The 25,359-nt window shown below is 46.8% G+C and overlaps 1 protein-coding gene across 4 annotated transcripts in view; it reads left to right on the forward strand.

The window, feature by feature from the left end:
• The first annotated feature begins 19,858 nt into the window (after positions 1–19,858).
• Positions 19,859–25,359, forward strand: part of ZC3H12C (zinc finger CCCH-type containing 12C) — an 80,042-nt gene continuing 74,541 nt past the window's right edge. The window contains exon 1 of one of the 4 annotated variants that reach the window (XM_013062417.2): positions 19,859–20,156. In XM_013062417.2, the coding sequence (XP_012917871.1) occupies positions 20,115–20,156 (42 nt within the window). In that variant the 5' untranslated portion in view covers positions 19,859–20,114. The other 3 variants (XM_045077541.1, XM_045077542.1, XM_004764388.3) reach the window with 3 other exon arrangements.

Consider the following 25,359-nt stretch of genomic DNA (forward strand, 5'->3'; position numbering starts at 1 on the left):
GGCAGGTGAAATTTGAAATGTTACAGCCTTTTTTGGGGGGTGGGGGAAGCCATCTGGTAATATCTTTCCAAAATGAAAATTATGTATACTCTTCAGCTCATTGATTCCATTTCCAGGAGTCTACCCTTTGGAAATAAAAGTGCCGGTATAAAAGGATACCAAGAACTGAAAACAAAGTGGAAATTCACCAGTGAAGGTGAATGGCTGAATACAGTGTGGTATGCTCGTGGAATACCACACAGCCATGAAAAAGCATGAAGGAGAGCCGTACAAGATGATCTGGAAGGATCCCGTAAGAAATCTTGGAAGGAGAAAAGCCAGGAACACAAAAGACAAAAAACAGACAAAGAGTGTATAGAATATAATTTGTTCCCATTTTAAAAAAACTACCCTCAAAATCTATATGTCATAGATACATAGATAGATAGAATATATCTATACAGAATTATATGAATGTTGATAAATATATAAATAGACATTCCCTGGGGGTTAGCATGCATCACTTGGAACGGTCAGGGATCAGACATAGGATACTGAAGTCTAGACGGGGTGGGAGGGTAAGTGTCCATGATAAAAGCAATATAGGATATGATACTGTTCATGTAAAATCATACATACATTTTTAATTTTTATTTTATATATATAATCCTAAAATAATGCATAAAAACAATGATCACCAATGATTAATGATTATCTCAGAATAGTAGGATTTTAGATGAACTTGACTTCCCTTTTTTTTTTTTTTTTTTTTGTAATTTATTTGAGAGAGTATGTGTGTGACTGCGTACACATGCGCGTCCTTGGGGGCTAGGGCCAGAAGGAGAGCAAGAGAAGCAGACCCCCCACTGATAATGGAGCCAGGTGGGCTCGATCCACGACCCTGAGATCCCAACCAGAGCTGAAACCAACTGACTGAGCCCCCCGGGCACCCCTCCTTCTTCTTCTTCTTTTTTTTTTTTTTTTTTTAAAGATCGCATTTTTAAGTAATCTCTACACCCCACGTGGGGCTTAATCTCACAAACTGAGATCAAGAATTGCATGGTCCACCTGGGACCACCTGGGACCTCCCTTTTTTTTTGTTTTTATATGTTGCTTGAATTCTTTAGGGAGAACATGTGCTAGCTGCTTATATTTTATATAAATTTATTTATATATTATATCTGTGGAAGCAAAGACCCACCAAAGTAGAAAAGCAAAGCCTACTTATTCAGAGCTTGCTTCAGCGAGGTAGACAGCCACCTTCACGAACATTTTGGAGCCTGAGGAGTGGGAAAGCTTTCTGGTGGAAAGGAGGGAAGGCCTCAGGCGTGTCCTGATCAGAGGCTGTTGTTATGGGGGAAATGCAGGCTAAGCAGAGGGGGCCATCGTCCTGTGTGATTGCTCAAGAGTGAACATTTGGCTTTCTTTGGCCGGTGTTAAGTTGGAAAAAGGGGGAAAAAATCAAGGCAGCTATTAGTTATTAATCAAGTTACCCCCATCTTGGAGGGATAGTTCCAGAATTTATTGTTTTGTTTCGTGGATCATTTCTAGAGATAGCAATCTGGCCTCCTGCGGGCCTGACTGACAGCAGGCTGGCTTCCAGGGCTGACTTGGTAGATAAGTGGGTTGCTTCCTGGGCAGGTTGCTGCAGGTTGCGGGTCAGAGTTCTATTTTTATAGACAGTCTGGCCATTGATTGTCTGTATATTCAGTCTCTCATATTTTATTTTATTTGTAAGTAAATATATTGTTACATCTTGACAAATATATTTTATAGTCTATAATTTGTATTTTATAAAAATTGCCAATTTACATTTTACATAAAAATTAAGTTATTTAACTAAAAAACAAAACAAAGAAAAAGATTTTTTAAAGATTTTATTTATTTATTTGACAGAGAGAGAGATCACAAGTAGGCAGAGAGGCAGGCAGAGAGAGAGGGAGAAGTAGACTCCCTGGTGAGCCGAGAGCCATCGCAATGCAGGGCTCCATCCCAGGACCCTGGGATCATGACCTGAGCCGAAGGCAGAGGCTCAACCCACTGAGCCACCCAGGCTCCCCAAAAAAATTTTCAATTAAGTAGGCTAATGAATTGTGTAAAAGAAAACAAGTTCTGTCTTCTTAGCCCTTGCCATAATGGGGTAGTGGTTCCCAAACCTGTTTGTGCACATTATTGCACCATTTAAAATAGGAGTTTACGGGCTCCTGGGTGGCTCAGTTGGTTAGGCATCTGGCTCTCGGTTTTGGCTCAGGTCATGATCTCAGGGTTGTGAGATGAAACCCTGCATCTGAGCAAGGAGCCTGCTTGGGATTCTCTCTCTCTTTCCTTCTGCCTCTTCTGTGCTCCCATCTGCACACACTCTCTCTCTGTCTTTTTTTCAATAGTAATAATAATAATAATAATAGTGTATTATACTGAAATGGGAGAATGTTCCTATTTCTACAGGAATCTTGTTTTTAACTAGAAGACCTTCTAAATCCCTGTTCCATTTGCCCTGCCTACCTCCTATCGCTGGAATGTTCACTGTGTCACCCTCTCTATGGGGTTCATGAGGACTGTCAGAGAGAGAATCAGCCTGGCTTGGTTAGCAAGATAAAAGGGAACAAGCCACGATGGGCTGAGCCGGCCTAGAAGCACCACGATCAACCCCCAGGGCCTTGCCCCAAGTGCTTTCACTGGGGAAGTTGAAGGTGAGAACCACCCACAATGTGGGGAGGCTGAGACCAGGGAGCCAAAGGTTACTGCAGGGCTGCTGCGAGCTCCTTAAACAAACTTAGGGTCCCTGGAATGTGTCTTTTCTTTGCAACCTGAAGGAGTCAGCCTAACACAAGTGGTCATCCAAGAACTACCTCATATTTAACTATATATAAAAAACTATACACACACACATACACACACATAAAATAAATATAATAAACCAAGATAGGAGACTCTATGCTTGGTTTGTATAACGAATTATACAGTCATATTTACTGACAGTCTTCTACTGTATAGCTTTCAACAAAAGGAATTGGAAGCACAGAATTGAAGTCTGGAAGACCTATTTCTTCCAGCTTTAGAAATCTGAAGTGACTTTGTAGGTTTCAAGGTCAAAAGGTTTCATATACGCTAAGCTCTTCTCACACTGAACCTGGTCTTACAGTTCATCTGAACACACCTCCTACATCGAGCTTTAGGGTGACTAGTCCTTGTCACAGAGCCATTTGTTCTTGCACCACCACAGACAATGTTACACTCTCATCTCAAAAAAAAAAAAAAAAATCAGAGAAGAAACATTTAAGATTTGTGGACGGAATGCCTGCTGGACCATAAGTTTGTATTGTTTCCCTTCTGGTTCTCCCTGAAGATCCCTCCTGAAGAAGGGGGAGGAGGGGGGGCTTGAGATTTAGTGCAGCTGCCCCGGACCAGGGAGGGATGGTGGGGTTAGGTTAGGCCACCTTGAAAGGAAGATGTAAGGATGCAGGGGGGCCCACGCGCAGGGGGACGTGGGTGGTTAGGGCGGCCAGCTGGAAAAGGGAGAGCAGAGTCCTGTTATTTGGAGAAGAGGGTGTGAGGAGGGAGGCGACTGGAACTAAGAGAAGGGGGGGACAAAACTGTTGTGTCTGGGGGTTGGATGCCTGAACCTCATTCCCAAGAAGGTCCTAATTCAATCTGCGTTACCCGGGAGAAACTCTGCGTGGGGCATCTCGCATGAGCTGTAACGCGGTGGCAGGCTGTTCCCTGCAAAAAAAAAAAAAAAAAAAAGAAAGGAATATTAGATCTCCCGGGCATCGCCAGGACATGGCAGGAGAGGGCCCCCACTCGTGCACACCAAGATATTGGGTCCCGTTCAGGCGACTCCACACCTCAGTCTAGAGAAACCACTGGATACCTGGCCGGCAAAGGTGAGGAGAGGTGGTCACATCTGGATTTCAGAACCAGATAATGCATGGTTCCCTAGAACGCTCTATCCAGCGGGGAGAGAGCAGAGTGGGCACCTTCACTACTGCTGCTTACAACGTTCAGCGCCTCGTCACTGCCCTCCTCTTGTGGAGTCAGGAAGTGGCTCTGAGCCAAATGCAGGAACTCTGGTTATGTGTGTTCACATGTTTGCACAAAGTGAGGGTGGGCTCAAGTGGTCTCCTGACAAATCAGATGATAATCTCTAGTAGAATGCATTCTGGCCCCACGTTCCTAATTTGAAATTCCTTGAGATGATTCGGAGGGTGTCCTGTCTTCTACATAAGAAGAAGGCAAGTATCCTCCTTCATGCGGTTAATGTTTTATTATGAACCAGAGGATGCATTCATGAACAGCTGGCCTTTGAGTCTATTGCCAGAAAGAGATGCAAAAGCTACAAACACGGACTTCGATAGTCTCCAAAATTAAACTCCAAAGTTTAACCTAAAATAATGACTTACCATTAATGTGATTTGTAATCTGGAGATACACTTTGCTGTTAATTTATCCAGGAAAACAGCCGCCCATCTTCCTCTTCATCAACTGTGCCCCGCTCTTGCTCTGTAGTGTGTCTTGACTGGACAAGTAGAACTGAGTTCCAACAAGTCTCCATGCTTCTGGTCTGTCTCATCCTGGCTACTTCCAGCGAACCCATTCTGCCCACAGAAATGTGTGAAAATATGTAGCTGTGCTTAAGAAATGTGTGAAAATATAAAAGTCCCACCACATAACAGTCCCACTGCAGTACTGGCTTCCATTCTTGGACTTCTGCGGGCTACCGCCTGTTCCCGGTATTCTAATCTGGTACTCTTTACTCTTGTCTCTTCTGGACCCCTGACCCCAGCCTTGATGACCTTCCACTCCAATCAACCCCAGCATCTCTCCCAGACATAATCCTGGTTATTTGGTTATTTGCCTTCCAGCATTCGCTACCTGGCACTTGGGTAAGAGAGACTTCTAAACCCGACCCCTCCCCCCCAACACACACCCGTCTTTAGGCAGCTATGCCAAGGGAAGCTGGAAGGTTTCCAGTCTTATCTCCTTCTCAGCTATCCTCACTGAAGCCAGATTCATTTCTCTAAAATGAAATTTTTATAGTGTTTCTCCCCTGCTTAAAATTCTTCAATGGTTCGCCTGTGGCCTCCAGGATGAAGTCCAAACTCCCCATGGCAAACATGGCAGACAAAATCTTTTTGGACATTGCTCCAACAACACTTTCCAGCCTCTTACTTGCACCAATTCTATACCCACGTTTCATCTTAACCATCGTAATGTATTTGCACTTTCCCCAGTGCATATCCTCCCTCCATATCCCTCTTTTGAGAAAGTTCTTTCCTGCACTGTTTACCAAGTGACCTCTAATTTAGTCTTCAAATAGAAATGCTTCTTTTTCCCGAAGGCTTTTTATAATTTCTCAGAGCAGAGCTTACCATATCATTCTTGGAAGTCCTACAATGCTTCTTACTAACCTTAGTATATATCACTGTAATCATTTGCTTTTAATGTTTGTCTTCCCACTAAGCGGTCTTTAAAGTCCCTTGCATAATATCTGACCTATATTAATTGCTGAGGGAAGGAACAAACAAATGAATCAAGGAATGTTAGAGTGCATCCAAAGCACATTCTTGGGAAAATTTTAGCGTTGCTTTTGGATGTCAAACTCTACCAGAGTTGGGCGATATGACTGATTTTTTTTTTTTTTTAATGGTGAAAGAGAAGAAGAAGGCTGTATTCTATAGTTTGAGCTCAGTGTTGTGAGAGTTTCTCCATGATCCTGGTACTTCCTGACCATTCTCCAGGAATTCTGATACAGAACAGGTTGCAATGAGAAAGGAAGGAAGAAGAAAGAAATTTCAAGATAGCAGCTGATGGGTTTTGCCCGGTTAAAAAATGGGCAGGAGGAGAGTGGGATAATTTTGCTTTGATAACATTTTCAAATGTGTGAGCTACCGGGTAAGAAACCATAACCAACCAATTTTGCACAAGTTGGGAGAGAAGGAAAATTTGCACCCAGTAATGTTAGTCTATAAGTGATGCGGTGAGGAAACAGACATGACTTCCACTATGAAGAGCCGATGCCATGGGATTCTTACTAGTCATTTAAAATTTTGTTAGCTGTTTTCTATCCGAATGAGTAAAAAATAAGATAGAGATAAATAAATAAAACTGAGATCTGTAGCTGATTAAATATATTTCTGATGGCTCCACTGAATTTTTAACTTTTAAAAAAATTCTGAACAGTTGGATGGGGAGGAAGAACAAATTCTCCCCTATCTCATGTCTCACCGAGGCTGTACTCATGATTCTCTGACTCACTTCCATGTAGAGGAAGAAACGATCACCCAAGAGCGTATTAAACAAGCTCAGATATTAGTAATAGGATGACAGTCTGAACTCTGCTGCTTTTACTTGCAAAGCACGTATCAATCTCAGCCCGCCACAGAAACCACTGATGTATCAGGGCCTGGTTGGAGAAGGCAATCTCAGCTCTGTCTACCTCCTAACTGGCTCCGGTCGAGAGCCCCTGGGGCAGTGGGATTATTTAGAAATGATCTAGGATGCACAGTCCTGCTGCTCTTCTGCGTGTTGCATTAGATTGTGGAATCACAGCAGACAAATGAGATGTTTATTAACAAAACCTGCAAGAAACAGTCATATTGAAGTCCCTATTTGATTTCCTATGGGAAAATTGCTGGGATCATTAATGATAATGACAATAGAACGTCTTGTGTGTAATATTTCTTTAAAATAAAGGAAAAAGAGGGGCACGTGGCTGGCTCAGCATGTGACTCCTGATCTCAGGGTAGTGAGTTCAAGCCCCATCTTAGGTGGAGATTACTTTTAAAAATTACATTTTTAGGGGCCCTGGGTGGCTCCGTTGGTTAAGTGTCCAACTCTTGATGTCATCTCAGATCATGATCTCAGGGTTGTGAGATTGAGCCCCGCATTGGGCTCAGTGCCCGCCATGAAGCCCACCTAAGATGCTCTCTCTCTCTCTCCCCCTCTCTCTTCCCCTTCTCACCCACCCCTCTAAAAAAAAAGTTAAAATAATTTATATCTTTAAAAATACATAAAATAAAGGAAAAAGAAACAAATAGGACTCAGACAATTTTAGCTACTCTGAGAGAGGTTGTGTAGGCTTCCTTCTTAACATCAAAATGGCAGCCCAGTGTCTGACTTCGTTGGGTCCTCTGCTCCCAGATTATGATAAAAGCTCTATTGGGTCATTCCAAATAACGTCCATTCTAGCCCTTGTGTGCTATCTCATGACTTGGAAGACACCTTCTCCATCTCTCCGGCTTTTCTGCTATTTTCTTTAAGCATAAGCCTTCCCTAGTAGGAAATTCTCAGTCCTATTCTTTTATTTCTTAATTCAACAAAATGTATAAAGATGTATTGAGAGCCCACTATGTGCCAAATACCATGTTATATATCAGACATTGTGAATGAGACAGAACCAGTCGTGCAACATACGAGCCAAGGTAGGAATCAACTCAGGCTAAGTTAACTTAAGCCCTTTGACAGCTCCGCGGTTTCTCCGGCAAAAATGCAAGCTCTCTGGAGCCTTCTGGCCTTGCAGCGGTGGTCTCTCTGGGCTGAGGGACTCTGCTGACATTACCAGACACGCAAACCCCAAGAAGCAGCAGGTGATGAGACATTCCATTTGCAACCCCAGCTCCCCGGGTCATAAGGGCCTTTGAGGGAGATGCAGCTTAATGCAGGTGAAGGTTCTGCCAGAGGCTACTGACTTTTGAGAATGTTCTGATTCCCACACTACGACCCCCTCTTCTGTGCCCTGTGTTCCCTGCACACTCTGTTTAATTGACAGTAAACTACTCCAGTTCCCTGAACACACTATGTCAATTCTCCGACCTTTGCAAATGCTTTTGCTTACCCTTCCTTTGCCAACCTGTTCATCTGCCATAGTCCTGTTATTCACACCATCCCTTAAGGAATGCCGCCTCCCTGATGCCTGCTGGCTTCCCTCCTTCCTTCCCCTTCCTTTCCTTTCCCAGAGTAATCCCTCCCTCTTCCGTCCTGGAGAGGTATTCGGCAATGGTTTCTAGTGAGTCTCTGAATTCTCATTAATCTGATTTATCTCTTGGCCCTACCACTTAGCAACTGCGATCTTGGATGATTTATTTAACCTTTCTGGGTCTCAGTTTCTTGATCTGTAAAAGGGGGCAATAATCATCTCTATCTCATTGGGTCATTAAACAAGGTAAAGAACTCTAAGGACTTAGAACAGGTTCTGACGCACATGAGGGACATCTGCCATGGATCAGGCCACATCGGGGAGCAGCTCTGTATTTCAAGTTCACTTCACCCCCTCAACTGGCAGCATCTGAAGAGCAAGAACCATGTCTAATTTATCCCTGGGCCCAGCATACAGCGGATGCACAACATGTGGGGTTTCAGCTGAGCCTAATAGTGGTATATAACATGCAAAAGTCACAATTCCTTGCAGTTCAGGGCAATTCAAAGGCAAGGGATTTTGAATGACTCACACGGTACTAACTGCAACTAGAGGGCCGCCTCCTCCTCCCCCTCCTCCCATGCTCTCTTTAAAATTGCCTTTCCCTTCGTGGCTTAACTTCAGTCATTCAGCAGTTGTCTACCAGGTGCCCACTCCGGGCAAAGCACCGTGTGAGGCGGAGACTTCTTAGTGAACACGAGGCAGTCCTAAGCCTCTGGGAAAGAGACCAGAGGATGAGCCCATGCAGCCGAGTCCTGCGAGAGTCACACACAGTGAGAGAGCATACACGTGCTAAGGGAAAACCTAAGGAAATGCAACGGTCTAATTTTTGAAGTTGGAGAAGTGAAATCTGGCTGAAGGTAGGAGCGTGGGGTCTTGGGTAGCTGTCCTCTGTACCCACTGAGTTAATAGCTGCCCAGCAGCTGCCCCAGGCAACGCTTCTCTTCTTACTACCGGCAGACTCGAGGGGGCTCTGGAGAGCCAAACGCTAGGGTCTGGAGGACCCCCAGCTTCCTCTGCAGCGTGACTTCCTAGAGAAGACTCCACCCTAGAAGTGAGTACGGTTGAAGGCAAGCACGAGCTGCCTGAGGCTGTCCTCCTCTAATTCACCCCAATAATTCCTGCTTTATTCAACTGCGTCTCTCCTCGGAAGGATCCAGACTTTTTTTCAAAACACCTGCTAAAATTATACATGCATACATTTTTTTGTTGTTGTTATGGTCAGAAAGACTTTAATTCTCTTCGCATATCACCTGTGCTCTGCACCTCAAACATTCATCTGTTTTCTCATGAGTCAGACGTTTCATGGACACCTACAGGGGCACCGTGACTATTATGACTCCCCGCCAACCCGGGGTTGGCCTGTCTTGACATTTTAAATTCTTCGTTTCCTTTCTCGATTATCTTACACTCTGTTTTCCCACACCTGTGGGTTTGTTTATGTAGTGAAGTGATTTGGGGGAAGTGTTAAATACACTGCAGAACATGAAAGTCAACAGAATCCCTCATCAGAGCTCATAGCAGCTTCTGGCCATCGCTCCAAGGACTCCATTCTGGAACATCCCGTCTGGTTAGCAAGGGTTGCTTTCTTCCCCTGAGTGTCACAGTAGGGCAGTTCTCTTTCATTCACACTCCCCATGTGAACGACAGCCGTCCCCCCCAACCCACTGTCTGTTACCAACAGAATATAATTCTAGATGTTGAATTTGAGTTTATTGGTGAAGGTTACAAGTTCTGGATGTGAGGCAGAACCGAGTTTGAATTTTCCAAACCAGTAGCGGAGCTGTGTGACTTTGGAGAAGTTACTTAACATCTCTGGACCTAGTTTTCTCGTCTGATTTGAGCTGTTGTCAAGATTAAGTGAGATTATGTGTGTGAATAGCTTAACTAAGCATTGTTCTAAATGCTTTGTATGTAGCCACTCATTTGCCTCTCTCGCAAGGTGCCCGTCCCATAGGGAACTTAGGGGTAAATATCATGTCACCCTTTGATACTAAGTTCCTCCAGCCCGCGCCTCCCTTACATGCCATATTGTGTACTCCCCGGGCAACAGAATAAAGGCAGCTTTCTTGCTGTGGCTGGCCTTGAGATGTTACAGCCGCAGACACCGAGCCTCGAGCCCCTCTGAAGGGGCCTCTGACACGCCCAGCGCGGCTGCTTGGCTGAGAGGGAGCCCGCCGCCCTCTGCACCAGCTGCAAACACATCTCGCATTCTAATCCAACAGAGCTGGCTTCGCTGACATTAAGGACGTGGTGCAATGCACAAGCTCTTTAGTTTCCAAATGAATGAAAATGACACACTGAGAGCGAGGCTGCCCACAGCATCTCGCTGGAAAACAATAATGAGTCACAGGAAACACAGAGACTGAGTAAGCACCAACGAAAGGCCAGTCAGTCCTTCATTAACATCACTTGGGAAAATATGGTCTCACTATGGAACAACCAAAAACATATGGACAGAAATCTCCCCGGCTTTTGAGGACAATCTAATTCCCATCTGGCTTATCAACCGCGTTCCTTTCAAATTAGCTACTCTGAGCGTTGACAGAGGATGCACAGCGGCCACAGGTATCGAAATGTTAAGCTGCGGTATGCATCTGTGTCCAGATTGGCATTGCTAATCGACTGTGAAATAACTATTAGATACCATTAATAAGCGAGATTATTGGGGCACCTGGGTGGCTCAGTGGGTTGAGCCTCTGTCCTGGGCTCAGGTCATGATCTCATGGGATTGAGCCCCACATCAGGCTCTCTGCTTGGCAGGGAGCCTGCTTCCCAACGCCCCCCGCCCCCCGCCTGCCTCTCTGCTTACCTGTGATCTCTGTCTGTCAAATAAATAAATAAAATTTAAAAAAGAAAAAAAAAGAAGCGAGCTTATTATTTACAGCCTAGATGTTGGACCACAAAAATACTCCACTGGTGTTAGAAAGAGATTGTAGCTTCCTCCTGCATGTAAATACCATCAGAGGTCTGGGTAGAAATTAAAAATAAAAAATCTAAGCATATATCAAATATTTAATGTGCTACTCTTTTCTTGATGATGATGATGATGATTATCAGCAGCAGCAGCAGGTGGTGCACAAAAATATAACACGAAAGCTTTCCTTCAACCTATTCACTATGTTTCTGGGTGATCATTTACTCAGTATATTAACAATTATCTTTGTGCAACAACAACAGCAACAAACATCTCATGGCAATGCTAGTAAATGTTCACAATTTTGAAGTAAAAAAGAATTCACTTGATATGCCACAGGGAAAAAAATTATATCAGTCAAAGGGATGAATCAATATTACTTTCACTTTCTTGGGGGCTTCTCACAGTTTGCCAACAAGGAGATGTCTAGAAGATTGGGAGTTGTAAGCGAAAATATCTTGTATTAACTAAACCAGGGGTTTGGTCACCAAAATCAAGCATTCTCAGAAGACACGCCTCATACACAGTTTTGATGTTTATGGCCCACCAGCCTCTAAAGCTCTTTGCTGGGCTTGAATAACCTTAAGAGCCAGAGCCCCACTCTCACTGCTGAAGCCAAACATTCCAGGCATGGGCCCGCCCAGCCTCCTTTGCAGCTAGAGCACCGGCATGTGATCTGAACTTTGACTAGAGGTACTCATGTCAGACTGCAAACCAGCAGCTAGGGCCCAAGGAAAGAGAGACCTCATAGAGTTCATTCTGCCAAAAATAATAGAGCCAGAAGTTGCATTTTGTTTTCCAGACACACCATTCCAGTGGCCCTTTCTAGCGCCGAAATTGGGGTGGTGGGACAAGCTGTGGGGTCTGTACCCTTCAACAGAGACATCGCTACCTTCCTGGAACCCTGCCTCAGCGTGATGTTGGGCACGGCGCCTGGCTCTGCGGCCTCCACATCTGGCTTTCAAGCCCAGCTAGAAATTATGTCCGATACCAAATGTTCTCTAATAAATTCTTTCACAGAAGACCAAACTCCTGGCTATTTCATTGTACTTCCTTTTTAAAATCTTGAACACATTCCTCCAGCTGTATCTTGTAGTTTGAGAAGACGCAGCAGCAACACTCTTCTAGATGAAGAGAGAAGAAAACAAAGAAGCACAAGTACCACGAGGCAGCTGGCAGCCTCGGGAACACATCTGCTGTCAGTGGGGCATTCTCACCCTGCATTCCAGAAGGTACCTTCCTGGTGGCAGTGAGTGTGTACTACTGTCATGTGACAGTCTGCTTCTCTGACGGGGAGCTTTGACTCGCCTTTCCACCATGTCCTCCTACATCTTAGAACGTGAATGGCAGGAAACTGTGCCCATGTAGACTGTCCTTACCGGAGTTTGCCACACTATCCCTCGTTAGCGTTACAGAATTTCTTCTTCCTGTACCTTTGAAAGAAGAGAAAAATCTTTTGTAGGAATTATAGCTTTGTGCTATCCGCAGAGAGCTGTGCCTCTGTACGTGGTATCTTAACAAAGTTTTTAGCAAGGAACTTAACAATTCAATTAAAACCGTATCTCCTACCAGGGCGCCTGGGTGGCTCAGTCGGTTAAGCATCTGACTTCAGCTCAGCTCGTGATTTCAGGGTCCTGAGATCAAGTCCCGTGTAGGGCCCTGCACTCAGCGGGGAGTCTGCTTCTTCCTCTCCCTCTGCCCCTCCTCCTGCACCTGCTGGCTTTGTCTCTCTCTCTCAAATAAACACGTAAAATATTAAATAAATAAATAAATAAATAACCAAAACCATGTCTCCTACTGAGCAAAAAGGTGAGTGGGGACCTGGGTGATTTAAGATGGTTACAGTTCACACAGAGCTTTCCCAAGCAAACATCTCTGAAACTATAAGCACATCCACTTAACAAAGAAGAAGGTTAGCGTGAGAGAAATTGGCTGACTTGGCCAGAGCACAGAGCTGGTTCAAAGTCGGACCGGATTTCTGAGACTCTGAGACTCCAAACCTCGTTCTCTTCCTCAATGTCGTCATATCTCTCCACTGTCCGTGTCATCTGCAATTCATGCCACATGCCTGGCCCAGAGCCACTTCCAAAGGAACTTGCTCCATCTTGACCCCTGCTGACAGGGCAAGCGCGGGTCATCCCTCTCTGGCTTCTACTGACTGGACAGCAGCAGTCAGCCGACCGCAAAGGAAGCCAGTCTGCAGGCTGGTCAGCAGCCCATAAGGTGGCTTGACACCAGAGTTTTGACTCAGCGGAGGTGACCTGAGTCAACCAGTTCCTAGCTCATTCTCATTCCCTCTAACCAGGAGACCCTAATTGACTCATCCCTTCTGTAGATAGTTGTGAATACTCTTCATGAACTGATTGCCTGGAACAAACTTGTTCAACTTTCTATTTTACCACTTCCACGTAAACATGTCCTAATAGAACAGGGCATCACATGTTTGGAAGTTCCCAATCTTAATCCCTGATAACTACTTTTGTTTTAGAAATTTTGTGCTGTGGATTCCCTGGCCCACCCAGTCTTGGTCCTCTCGCGCGCGTTTGGTCTCTGCTTCATCTGGGTGATGGGCAGCATGCTGAGTTCTTCAGAGACATGATCCTATTTAAGGCTCACAGCAGCCCCACAAGGGAAACAGTATTCATATCTCCATTTTACAGAGGAATAATGCAAAGCACGGGGAGGTGGTAGTGGTTTAGAGCAGGGTCTGCTGGAGGAGAGGAGAGGGCCGAGTAACAGATGTATTTTGAAAGTGGAACCAACCAGGCCTGACTGCTGAATTAGAGGTGGAAGTAAGGGAGGGAAAGGGTGAGGGGTGATGCCCAAGTAACAGCGAATTATGAAGCCATTTGTCCGGCCTAATGGTCCCCTCTGATTAGATGTTCCAGAAGCCCTTCCAGAAGACAAGTTCACCATGGCTAACACTGAACTTTCTGACTTTTCCGCAAGACCTGCTCCCCTTTTAATATTTTCTTTTTCAAAGAGCATCACCGTCCCGATTACCGAGTGGGCGGAGGACCTTACAGAAAAGACTGCAAATGAGAGAAGCCGTTGAAACGACGGTCAGTGTCCTTCTCGGTATTCAAAGTATCTTCTCCAACTTACTCATACATCTGCTAGATTTCTAGCTGCATCGTTTAACCACAAGCCTTCCAGGGGCAGACACTGTGTCTGTATTTAGAGCTGATACTGCGTGAGTATTTGCCAAAGGCCAGGCTTTATGTTCACCCCATGCAGTTCTCCCAGCAGCCTTACGAGGCAGGGCCGAGGCTGAGAGCCTGGGTTCAAATCCTGATTCTGGCCCATCATTGGGGAGAAATTACTCAGGTTCTGTGTGCCTTGGTTATCACACGGGACTCTGGCAGAATAGAGAAAGACGGGTCACCCAGGTAGACAAGAGCAAAGGAGGCTTTCTAGGATGAAATGAATTGCTGTGCGGAATCTTTGTTCCCAAAGTGTTAGGGGAAAGCTGTTGCCGGCGGAGAGAGCACTGTGCATGGAGGCCTGGGAACAAACCACACCTCGGAACCTTCCGTGACTGCCAAGGCCGTTTACCCAGAGCGAGGACGGGCGACAAACTCAAGTACCTACAAGAGCCAGGCAGGTGTGGCAGTAAGAGAAGCGGGCCAGGGCTAAGACACAGTGAAGACATGCGGTCCGGGGCAACCTGGAGAGCAAGGGACCGTCTACCGGGGCCAGCCTCTGCTCCCTCTGCAAGGTCCTCACTCTCTCCCTCAACCCACACAGCTCATCTCGCCTCAGGCCTCCTGCACTTGCTATAGGCTCCATCTGGAATGTTCTCCACACGGGCTGGTTCTCCGCACGAGCTGCATCTTTCAGCTCAGATGCAGTTGAAAAGAAGGTTTCCCTTATCACAGCCCTCAGCCACCGCAGACCTGCTTCTACTCCACTCTGATTTCTCCAGAGCACTGACTAGTATGTGAAATTATTTTGTTCACTTATCTGTGCCTTTCCTCTCCTTGTGTAGTTGTATGTTTTTAAATCTAAGCTCTGTTGGAGCAGGAAAATTTCCAGCACCCACAACCAGGGCTGACATAGGAAGAGCCCCCAGAAGAGCCATTTATTCGTTTTTGAATCAACAAAGGTGCTTTTATCGTGCACCTACTCGATGCCGGGTACGATGCACTACAGAGACGGATTTGACCATCGTCCGAACTTGGGTAGTACTCAACGCCACAAGACTGGGTGAGAAAGCCCAGGGCATGTGTGTGGAGCCGAAATCTACTGGGTCAGAGAGGAATTCTTTGTAGGAGTGGACAGAAAATGTAGGAGGGAAGCAAGTATCATAGAAACCAAGGGAAAACAGAGCTCGTGATATAAATTACACTCAATTAGATAATCGGCTTCTGCCTAATTATGATGTGCGACAGATACTTGGGATAACTAAGGCTTCTTTCCTTCCTTTGTCTCATTTTTGTGCCCATTTGGAAACTTCTGAAGAAAGCCTCATCTACATATCTACTTTCTGTCTGGGTTTCTAGCATATATCTCTATAGTGAGATCATGTCTGTTCCTCTTTTACCTTATTCAAGTAAACTTTCCAGAGTTTTTGTCTAAAGATAAACAAATTTCCACTTAGACATGTATGTATGCAATCTAGAAATAGAGATCTATATCTCTATGTAGAGATATCTCTGGTGTCTTATCGATCTATATCTGTATCTGTATCTGTATCTATCTCAGGTGATTATAAGTGCTTAAAAAAAAAAAAAAAGGCAGGGTCAGGGGATGGAGAGTGACCAGAGCATATATGTAGGGGGGCTCCGTGTGAGGAGCCCCCCCGACAGTGTGCTAAGAGATAGCTTCTCCAATGAGGTGACATTTGAGCAGAAATCCAAAGGACATTAAAGAGCAAGACTTGTGGATATTTGGGGAAGAGTGTTCGGGGGAGGGGGAGGTAGCCAGAAGAGCCAGAAGGCCACTGTGGCAGGTGGAGAATGGGCAGGGGAGAGTGGGAGGAGACTAGGGGTTGCAGGGTACAGAAGGGACTGAAGGAAGCGGCAGCAGCCTTCAGCTCAAGAATTCTCCAAGTCTGCTTTAGGAAGTAGGGGGACATCACAGCAGTGCCCAGAACACAACAGGTGCCCAAGAAGCACTTGTTCAATGAATGAATCCCAAAGGCAGACAGAGAGTTATTTTGAAATCTCCATCCTGGGTATCACAGCTCTTTGAATGAGCCCTAATTCAGGCAAGTTTAACATTTGATTATATTTAATCTAGTGTTTTCTCTGGATTTCTTTTTTTCAAATGTGTATTTTATCTTTCCTTTAAAATTTTGGTTTATTTAGGATATGGGCCATGTCTTTTTTTTTTTTTTTTAATGATCCAAAGTCCAGTGCTAGAACTCAACACACAGCATATTTGATTTAATTAAATCAAGAAAGCTAGTTGAATATAGACATAGAATAAAAAGTTTTCAATTGTAAGTGTTATCTCTGAGTGATAGGATAAGAGATTATTTGTATTTTTGAAACCTTACATTTTTACGTGTCCTAAGAACTTTCTACCATGAACACGTATTCTTGCGATTATTTAAAATAATACATTAGAATATTACAAGGGACTAGATGTCAAAGCCAGTGAAAACCACTTCCATTAACCCTTGTTCAAGATTCATGAAGCTGAAGTACTTGACCCTCAATTTACCTGTTGGCCAACTACATATATATAAAGGAGCCTTGGAAAAAGCCAGCCCTCGCTTTTGTATATAAAGAACTGACCACCAAGACAATACAAGTTACTGTATGGACCTGATCTTACAGAACTCTAAAATCTCTTACAAACATATTTTAGCAAAGTAAACACGGAAAGTGGGGACAATACATTTCATCAGGACAGTGTCTTCTAGTAAAAGACTTTGTCCTTGTCAAAGTTTACTGAATGTTTTAAGTGCCTCGTGCAGCTATCCAGAGTAAAATACATGCCTGAGTTCCTCTAGCAAGTTCTCCATTAAAAAAGAGACTGCAAAAGACAGATAATGCTCACTTTTAAAAACAGATGCTTGTAAAGATGACCCAGAAGGCCTAGCCCTTCTTAGTAAACCAGGATTCTGTGAATAAAACTCAAAATCAAGAGAAACATTTCAGGGGAATAGTGATGTTGTTTCAAATAAGGTAATTTTTGTTTTTAAGATTTTACTTATTTATTTGAGAGAGAGCGTGCACGAGCAGGGGGAAGGAGCAGAAGGAGAAGGAGAAGCAGACTCCCCAATGAGCAGGGAACCCATTGGGACCCTGAGATCATGACCTGAGCTGAAGACAGATGCTTAACCAACTGAGCTACCATAAGGTAAATATTTTGACCCAAATGAAGGGCCATGAGACACGGGAGTCAGTAAGTGGCCGATCTCTGTGCCAAGGTCTAGCCTGACTCCACCTCTGCCTACACAGTTTAAATCTGTGCGCTCTGGCCGGACCACAGGCTGGGTAAGACAGAAGACAGACAGTTTCTCTACAGTCAGAACTCACCTCCACCAAAGTCCTGATGGCGATCTGTGACCTACCAAAATCAGTGAAAGCCATCAGATAGCTGCTTTATGGTTCTATCTTAGCCTCGGTCCTAGCCCTGAGGCACTCTCTTAGGGGACCTGTGATATGCTTAAGGTTCTCCGTGTAGCTGGACCCTTCATTTCTGGCTCCTGGGTGCTCTTGGACTGAAGATCCCTGGGATGTCTACATTCAGACAGAAGTAGCTGGCAGTGGAAATTTCCCCTGGACTTCCACTCTGAAGGTTAGAAGTAAATACCTAGAACATGTGGGCTGGCCCTTTTCCCTGCATCCCTCTGCCCTTAGCCACGAGGCTCACTTACCTGTCCCCTCTCCTAGACGCTGAAGCCAGCCTAGACCCTGGATCAAGGTGCCTTTCCCACCCCAATCGCCCAACTCCCTCGGTGCGGTGACTCAGCAGCAAACCTGCTGTGCTGAGAATCCTGTCCTTCAGACAAACTGCAGCCCTAATTACGGGGCTTGGCCTTCACCTTTATTGTTATGCACTTAGTTGTTTGTTTGGGGCAACTGTCTTGCTTTAATTTGTTTGTGCATGGTTGTTTTTCTTTTTTCCTTCTTTTTTCCCTTTATTTTTATTATTGTTATTTTAAACCCAGCCCCTACCTTGTTCTGCTCCTTGCCTTGTCCTTCTAAGCATTTTTCTAACTCCCCACTCCTTCGGAGATCTGAACTCTGCCTGGCCCATGCTTTCAGAGACTGGTTCCCCTGGCCAAGTCCTTACTGCCTTCTAACAGATCAGAGCGTTACAGGCAGCCACAGGCTGGAGAGGCATGGACTGCCATGGTCCCCAGGATGTAGCCAACCCCAGTGCTTGCTACATGCTGGGCACCGAGCAACTGCGGGTGCCCCAGGGATCAGGGCAGAGCTCCGATAGAGTGCTGACATTCTGACGTGGGAAAAGATGATAAAACAAAGAAACCTAATTCTCAGTGATGGGTGTTATCAGCCCCGTGCCTCCTGCTGACTTTCTGGGAGGCCAGCAGCCTACTTGAACCTGTCCTGTGTCTGCTCGTGAGAACTTCCCGTTACACTCCCTCTAGGTAAAGCAGTCCCATCAGAAATCCTCATGGAATCGGAGCTTGGAGACTTTGGCGAGGAAGTTGTAAAAACACTGACTAATCCCAACTGCCGTTGGCTGGGAATCCTTTAGCAGTTTGGGGACCGCTCCTTCCACGTGACCGTAGGTATCTTTCCCTTGCCTGGGAAGCCCCAGAATTGCACATGTGCAACTCACGGGACTCCCACAACTTCCTCTTCCTTGTGGCCGTGGTACCATTTCCATAAATAGTATCTGCTTATGTATCGTATCAAATAGGAAGGGGTGGATAGTCGCACACGTCACCAATAACCGTGGGCGTTAAAAATGTGTTTTTGAATAAATAATTCAAGCACCCAATTTAAAAGTTGAAAAGCTGGGGCGCCTGGCTGGCTCAGGCAGTAGATCGTATGATTCTTGATCTCAGGGTTGTGGGTTCAAGCCCCACATCTGGTGTCGAGCTTGCTTACAAAGAAAATCTTTAAAAAATAAATAAATAAATGCAATTCAAAAGCTGTAAATGGCTATGGAACAAAAAGGGACCCTATTTTGCACTCTTCCTTTCTGATGATCGTCCAGTCCACCTGCCCAGGACATTGAGCATTACCAGTATGTTGTGTGTCCTTCCAGAGATAATACAGGCACAGTTAAACCCAGGCAGAGATCTTCTTCGTCTTTCACACAGCTGGTAGCATACTAGATTCACTGGTGTCTACCTGACTTCTTTCAAAACAACCCCATAAACATAAAGCCACTTCACTCTCTTTAATAGGTGAATGACATTCTAATGTATGCAGATATTGCAATTTCTGTAGTTTCCTATTAGGAGATATTTAGGCTTATTCCTTCTTTTTTTTTTTCTTTTGCCTTTGCAAATAATGCTGCAATTAATATTCTCCTGATAGTACCTTTTCACATAGGATGCCCTCTAACCTGAAAATTCCATAATTCCCTCTCCAGCTAGCTCAGTGATGTGCATTTATAATTCTGTATACTGATTCCCTTTTAAAACAACAGATGCTTGATGCTTGCAGAGGTGATGAGGATGTTTTTGGTGCACTTGAAATTCCATGTTAAAACAAAAAAAAAACTTTTACACTTCTGAGTGAGGTGAGCTGCTGGGAAACATATGGCCCTTGTCAAAATAGCCAAGCAACACCTTAGGAACATTTTTTAAAATTCAACACTAAGTGTTCATCGTTCTCAAAATTCCTGTGTTGACCCAATGTAGTAAATGAGGGCAGCCACGCTGTCTGTCTCAGGTAGAAAACCAAGCGCATGACCGTATGACACAGCAGATTGAAAACCTCGCCGTTCTGCTCTCTGGTGGCCTCCGACAAATGCTAGGGGGAAAGAGAGTCATGCTGCTAATATGGAATCTTGTGGTAACTCATCAAAAGGAAGCAGTCCTGGGATTGGCCAAGAGCACATATCTCGTGTCCCCTGGTTTCCTTTCCCTGTGAACTCAGCGTTAAAAAGCAGCTCTAAGCCGTGGCTGAAGGACATGGGCAAGAATGTGTTGTATCCCTCTGTGTCTGTCTCACGCAGGTCATGGGCTTAGGAAATGGTTGTGTAGGGTCCTGCTCTTCAGAAAACTTGACATTTCCTAGATGGTTGGAATTAACCAAGACTCCTCTGGAAGACATAAAAGACACTGAATGAAAAATTACAGTAGTCATCGGGCTCCAGGTATGAAGCTCAGTGACTGAAGAAAATCCAGTGCTGGCCAAAGAGCACGCGATGAAGCCCACAGAAGGGGCACTTGACTTTGTCTCAACTAAGGTAAGTGTTTTGGGAGAAATGGCGGAGGCAGGGGAAATAGTTCTCTCTCGTCCTCAAGTGTGTCCTCTGGGTACACACATTTTCAATGAGGAAACACACAAGGACGGCGCTATGAGAGCTCTGGGTAGAAGAGAAGCCGTTGCCATGGGGTGTGCCACTTTTGAATCTGAGGGTGACTTATGTGTCATCACTTTTGAGGTGTCCGGAGGTCTTCGAGAAGGTGGGCGGCCATTGGAAGGTGCCGGCTGAGGCAGCCAGGTGGGATGCGATGGCCGTCCGAAACTCTGGTCTTTTTGAGGTTCCAATGTGAATGTAGGTGTGGAGCAGTCTACCTGGGAGCTATAGATTAAAAAGAAGTGCCGCTCTGGCAATCATTCTCTCCCCTCACCCCCTATCCCCTCACACCCCCCCTCCCCTGCCCCCAGCCCCTAATCTGTTCTTTGCAAAGCATTTGCTTTGAACTAGTGAGGCTGTCCCAGGGCTTTGCTTACTATGAAGCCACAACCACTCAAATTCTTTAATTATGTGCATTTCAGAGTCACACTTCAAGGTCCAGCCTTGATTTTATAACTAAAATACTAAATATTTGCCCAATGCCTATTTTGAAGTTTTCTTGTCAGACATTCAGCCTTTGTTCCTCAGTTTCACCACCTGCAAAATGCAAAGTGGGAGCAGATGAAAATGGTCTCAAAGTTTTCTCTCATCAGTCTTGCGTTCTCTGAACTCCTTGGAATTTCTTTCCTATTTATTCTCTTTTCCTTTTAAGTAAATATAACTTGGAGTCAAGAAAAGATGATTTCCCTAGTGCTGGTTTTTCTCAGAGTTGTAGAAGCATTTTATTTTGTGAGATTTTCTTTCAATTCTGGTTTACGTAACCACACTTGGTTATTATAATAGTGAGCATTTAAAGTTTTCATACCCTCTCAATAACATAAAAGTCTTGGGGCACCTGGGTGGCTCAGTGGGTTAAGCCTCTGCCTTCAGCCCAGGTCATGATCCCAGGGTCCTGGGATCGAGCCCCGAGTTGGGCTCTCTGCTCAGCAGGGAGCCTGCTTCCCTTCCTCTCTCTGCCTGCCTCTCTGCCTACTTGTGATCTGTCTGTCAAATAAATAAATAAAATCTTTTAAAAAAAAAAACCATAAAAGTCTCATTTACCCAACTCTTTGTCTTTTCTAGATAATACTATCAAACATTTCCACATGAATATCCCACTGTTACCACAAAAACATGCCTAAAACCAAACTATTCTAAACATTTGTTCAAAAAAGTAGTTCCTCTAGCCCTAAACTTCCCCTTTTTTTCCAGTCAGCATTACTATAGGTTTCATATTCACACTTGCAAAGTTATTTTGGACTTTTCCCCTTTCTTAAGTCCATCTTCGTCAAGTGTATGCAATCACTCGGTGCTTTTCAGGTCATTATGTCTCACTAAACTGTCCCCTCCTTTCCTCCCTCGCGATTTACTTCAGTAGTTCACGCCTGTTCTGCCATATTGGATGTCAGACTCGTTTCCCTGTTCCAGTCCTTCCCCTTGCAAAACCATCCAGTAACCATCACAATACTTATTTTCCTAAAGTAGGATGTTCTCCATGTCACCCTGTATTCAAAACCCTTCACAATTCCCCACTGTTTACCTGCCACGCTGAGCTCACTCTCCCGTTCTCTCTCAGTCTTTGTGTCTCTGTCTGTCTCTCCCCATTTGCAAGTCTCTCTGTGATTTGGTCCTACTTGTCCCTCATCCCCCTATTTTCCACATTTTCCTGGCACTCCGTCTTTATTTATGCTGTTCCATTGATATGACCTTCCCCATCTTCTCTGTCAAAATACTACTCCTCTTCATTATCCAGCTTCATTTTTTTGTTCTTTTGAAGCCACGGTCATCTGTGCCGTCTTCCCCACCACTTCAACTTAAGGCAACTCTTCTGTCCTCTGAAACTTCATTGCCTTTAATACCCATGGCACATATTTAACTCTCCTCAGTTCTCTTGTCTTCTTAGTTTTCTTTGAACTTTTGTATGTTTTTCTCTCCCCAACTACACAGTAAGGTAACTAAGGGCAGTTATGGGACCGTGTTCACATAATGGGTCCTGATGCTAGAGCGAGACGGTGTTCTCATCCTTGTACTGTTACTTACTGGCTGTAATCTTGGTCTGCATTTTCTCATCTGTGAAATGGAAATAGTGATAGTTATTCAATTCTTCACAGGGGTTCTGTGGGCATTAGATGAAAGAGCACATGCCAAGTGCTTAGAATGGTAAGCATTCACAAAATGTTGGCAATTACAATAATTATTCATGTCTCCTAGCTCCAAAGTATCTAATCTAGTGGCTTGCTCTGTAACCACACTTAATCAATACCGAATGGGATTCGGTTGAGTCAATGAGGGAACTAAGGTAGGCTGTGTGGGTGATCTAGTGTGGACTAGGGGAACTCCTGGCATCACTAAAATCACGCCACAGATGCTGTCACTTATTGTCACCCAGCCAAACTCTTTTTAGGTTCCTGCCACTCCCTACTACTGCTCAAGAGACTTTCTGAGGGTTTGGCTCAGTGAACAAGGGATGATTTCCCAGAGCATCCCTCCCTTCCTGCCAATCGAAACTGACCTAGCTGCAGAGAGCAGGTTGCCAGACATACTAAAGGTCTTAAAGGTGATACCGGAAGAGTAGACCAGAGAGCTCTCATGGCCCCCAAGGAAACCTACCGGGCTGCTAGTTCACTTAACAGGGCCCAAGACTGGCCTGCTGAAGTGGGAAGCAGGCTCAGCGAATGCATCCCTTCGTCTTGAAGCATGAGAATGCCCATAGGCACCAGCAGCAGGACGCTCACAACCGGGAACCCCTCATCAATAGCAAAAGCGCTGCAAATGCTGGCCAAAGAAGTGGAGACATCTGTGCAGCTCAACTGAGCCATAAAGGCAGACTTCTTCTTCTGTTTCTTTTTAATTTTTTTAGACAGCTGGAAATGATAAAGCTTTAGCCGCAGTAAGTATTATGGATCTCACTACCATTAAGTAACCTATGCAAATTCAACAGATCCAGGCTTGACCCATATATGTGCTATTGAAAACAATTCAGAGGCAAGAAATAATTTTATTAGTGAAAAGTGCCATCGAAGGCATGAACTCTGGTGCAGTGAGACAAGTATGTACATTGGATGCACACAGACCTCTATTCTTCATATTCAAACTGTGTCATTTCAGCAAATTTTTCTAACCTCAATTTGCTGAGGGATAAAGGGGATTATAACACCTAACTCACATGGCTGTGGTGACACACAAATGAGATAATGCATTTGAAACAGGCTACCTAGTCTGTGGCACATGCTAGGGGCACAAGCCACCTAAATTCCCTTCCCTTTCACTCCACGAGCAGATGCAGCCTGCCCAAGGCTAGGAGCGAGACGAGACACCTGGTGAGAAGTCCACAGGCAGGTGAATACGATTATTTGAGCATTACTGAGATGTTGACCTAAATGGTACCAGGTGTTGGACAATTGACAGAAGGAAGAAAAAAGGGGCTCTCCTCTCTCCGTGCTTTTCACACTTGCAACTCAGTGCAGAGGGCTGTCTCCTCCCAATCTCTAGAAAGAGATCTGGATTTATCCTGGGCTTAACCTCGATTTTGACATGTTGCCATTTCCAATAAGGCCAGTTTTTTTGCCGAAAGAAGTCATCCTTTTCCTGGGTGAAATCCCAAGAGCTCCATTCGTGTAAGTTGCCTTGTTGGTCTTGCTAATGCGGGTGTGGTTTTTTCCTCACTACAGAATGTGGATAACGAGCAAACGGGCGCGGGAAACTCGCCCTAAGTAGGCACCTTCTCGGTTCCCTAGACTGGGGGGCGGGGGGATGGTCCGCCGTTCTTGCTGGGAGGACGAGGTGTTGCAGAGCTAAGAGGCGCCCCCCTGAACGGGGCTGGGGGAGCCGGGACCGGAGGCCGGGGACCCCCCCCCACCCGCCACCGGGCCGGGCCGGGCCGGGCCGGGGAAGGGGTGCGAGGGGAGGAGGCGCGGGAGCCGCGGCGGAGCCCGACAGGTTCCAGCGGCTCCCCTCACCCCTCTCCACGCCTCCCGGGTTTTCCCCTTGGCTCGGGGTTTCCTGTTTCAGTTCTCGGTGATCTCCAGCAGCAGGTGCTGGTTTGCCAACCTCGGCTCCAGAGGAGGCGAAGGAGGAGAAGGGAAAGAGGGAAGGGGAGGAGGAAGCGGCGCAGCGGCTGCGGCTGCGGCTGCGGGCGGGCGGGCGGCTGAGGAGCGAGGCGGCCGGCGGGAGAGCCGGGTTCGCTGTCGCCCGCGGAGTAGCGGCGCGGGCGGCGGGCGAGCCGAAGCCGCGGCGGGCGGGCGGGCAGGCATGGGGGAGCCTCCCGCTCGCCCCGCGCCCTAGCGGCGGCCGCGGCGGCCCAGGGCGGAGGCGAGAGGCGGCCGCCCGCTGCAGGGCCCCGGGGCCGCCCCGGCTCCCAGGGCATGTCGTGATGGCCGCTCAGAGGAGACCGCAAGTAGGTTGAGCAACAATCCCGTGTGCGCGCGCGGCCGGGGCGCGAGTTGTGCAAGCCGGGGGAGGGGGCGCCGGAGCCGCGGCCCGCAGGGAGGGAGGGCGCGCGGGCGGGCGCGGCGCGGCGCCGCGCGGGCAGGGCCGGGCTGGCCGCTGTCGCCGCGGCCGCTCGCCGCTTCCTCGCGGGGTCGGCCATGCCGGGTAGCGGCCCCCAGGTTGGTCCCTCGGGCGGCGGGGGCTGGGAGGGAGGCTGGCCGCGGCCGCGGAGAGGGGGGGGGGGCGGCGCCCTGAGGGAGCCGCGGGAGGAGGGGGAGGGTGGCGGGACCGGGAGGCCGCGCCCGAGCGCCGGGCGGAGAGGCCGGCGGACCGGAGCGGCGGCGCAGGGCGAGCTCCAGGCCCCGGGCGGGTCGGGGGCCCCCCCCTCCCCCGGAGGTCGAAGGAGCGGGGTGGGGGGGTGGCGAGCGCCCGCGGCTCCCGGGGCTCGGGTGGGGCCGAGCGGAGAGCCCGGCTCGCCGTGGCCGCGGGCCGAGCCGTCCTCGCCGGGTTCTCGGGCTAGGGGAGGCCGGCGACCCGGGCCCCGCGGCCTAGGGCAGCGGTCCACTCCCGCCCGCCCCGGGGCACGGCCGCCGAAGATGGAGGCGAGCCCGGGCGCTCCGCACGGAAACGGACCCACAGCGCTGCTCCTGCGGCTCCGGACGCCGCGCGATCGCGGGGTGAG

The sequence above is a fragment of the Mustela putorius genome, unplaced genomic scaffold (genome assembly GCF_011764305.1).
Source record: "Mustela putorius furo isolate JIRA1106 unplaced genomic scaffold, ASM1176430v1.1 tig00000198_pilon_pilon_pilon, whole genome shotgun sequence".
NCBI lineage: Eukaryota > Metazoa > Chordata > Mammalia > Carnivora > Mustelidae > Mustela > Mustela putorius.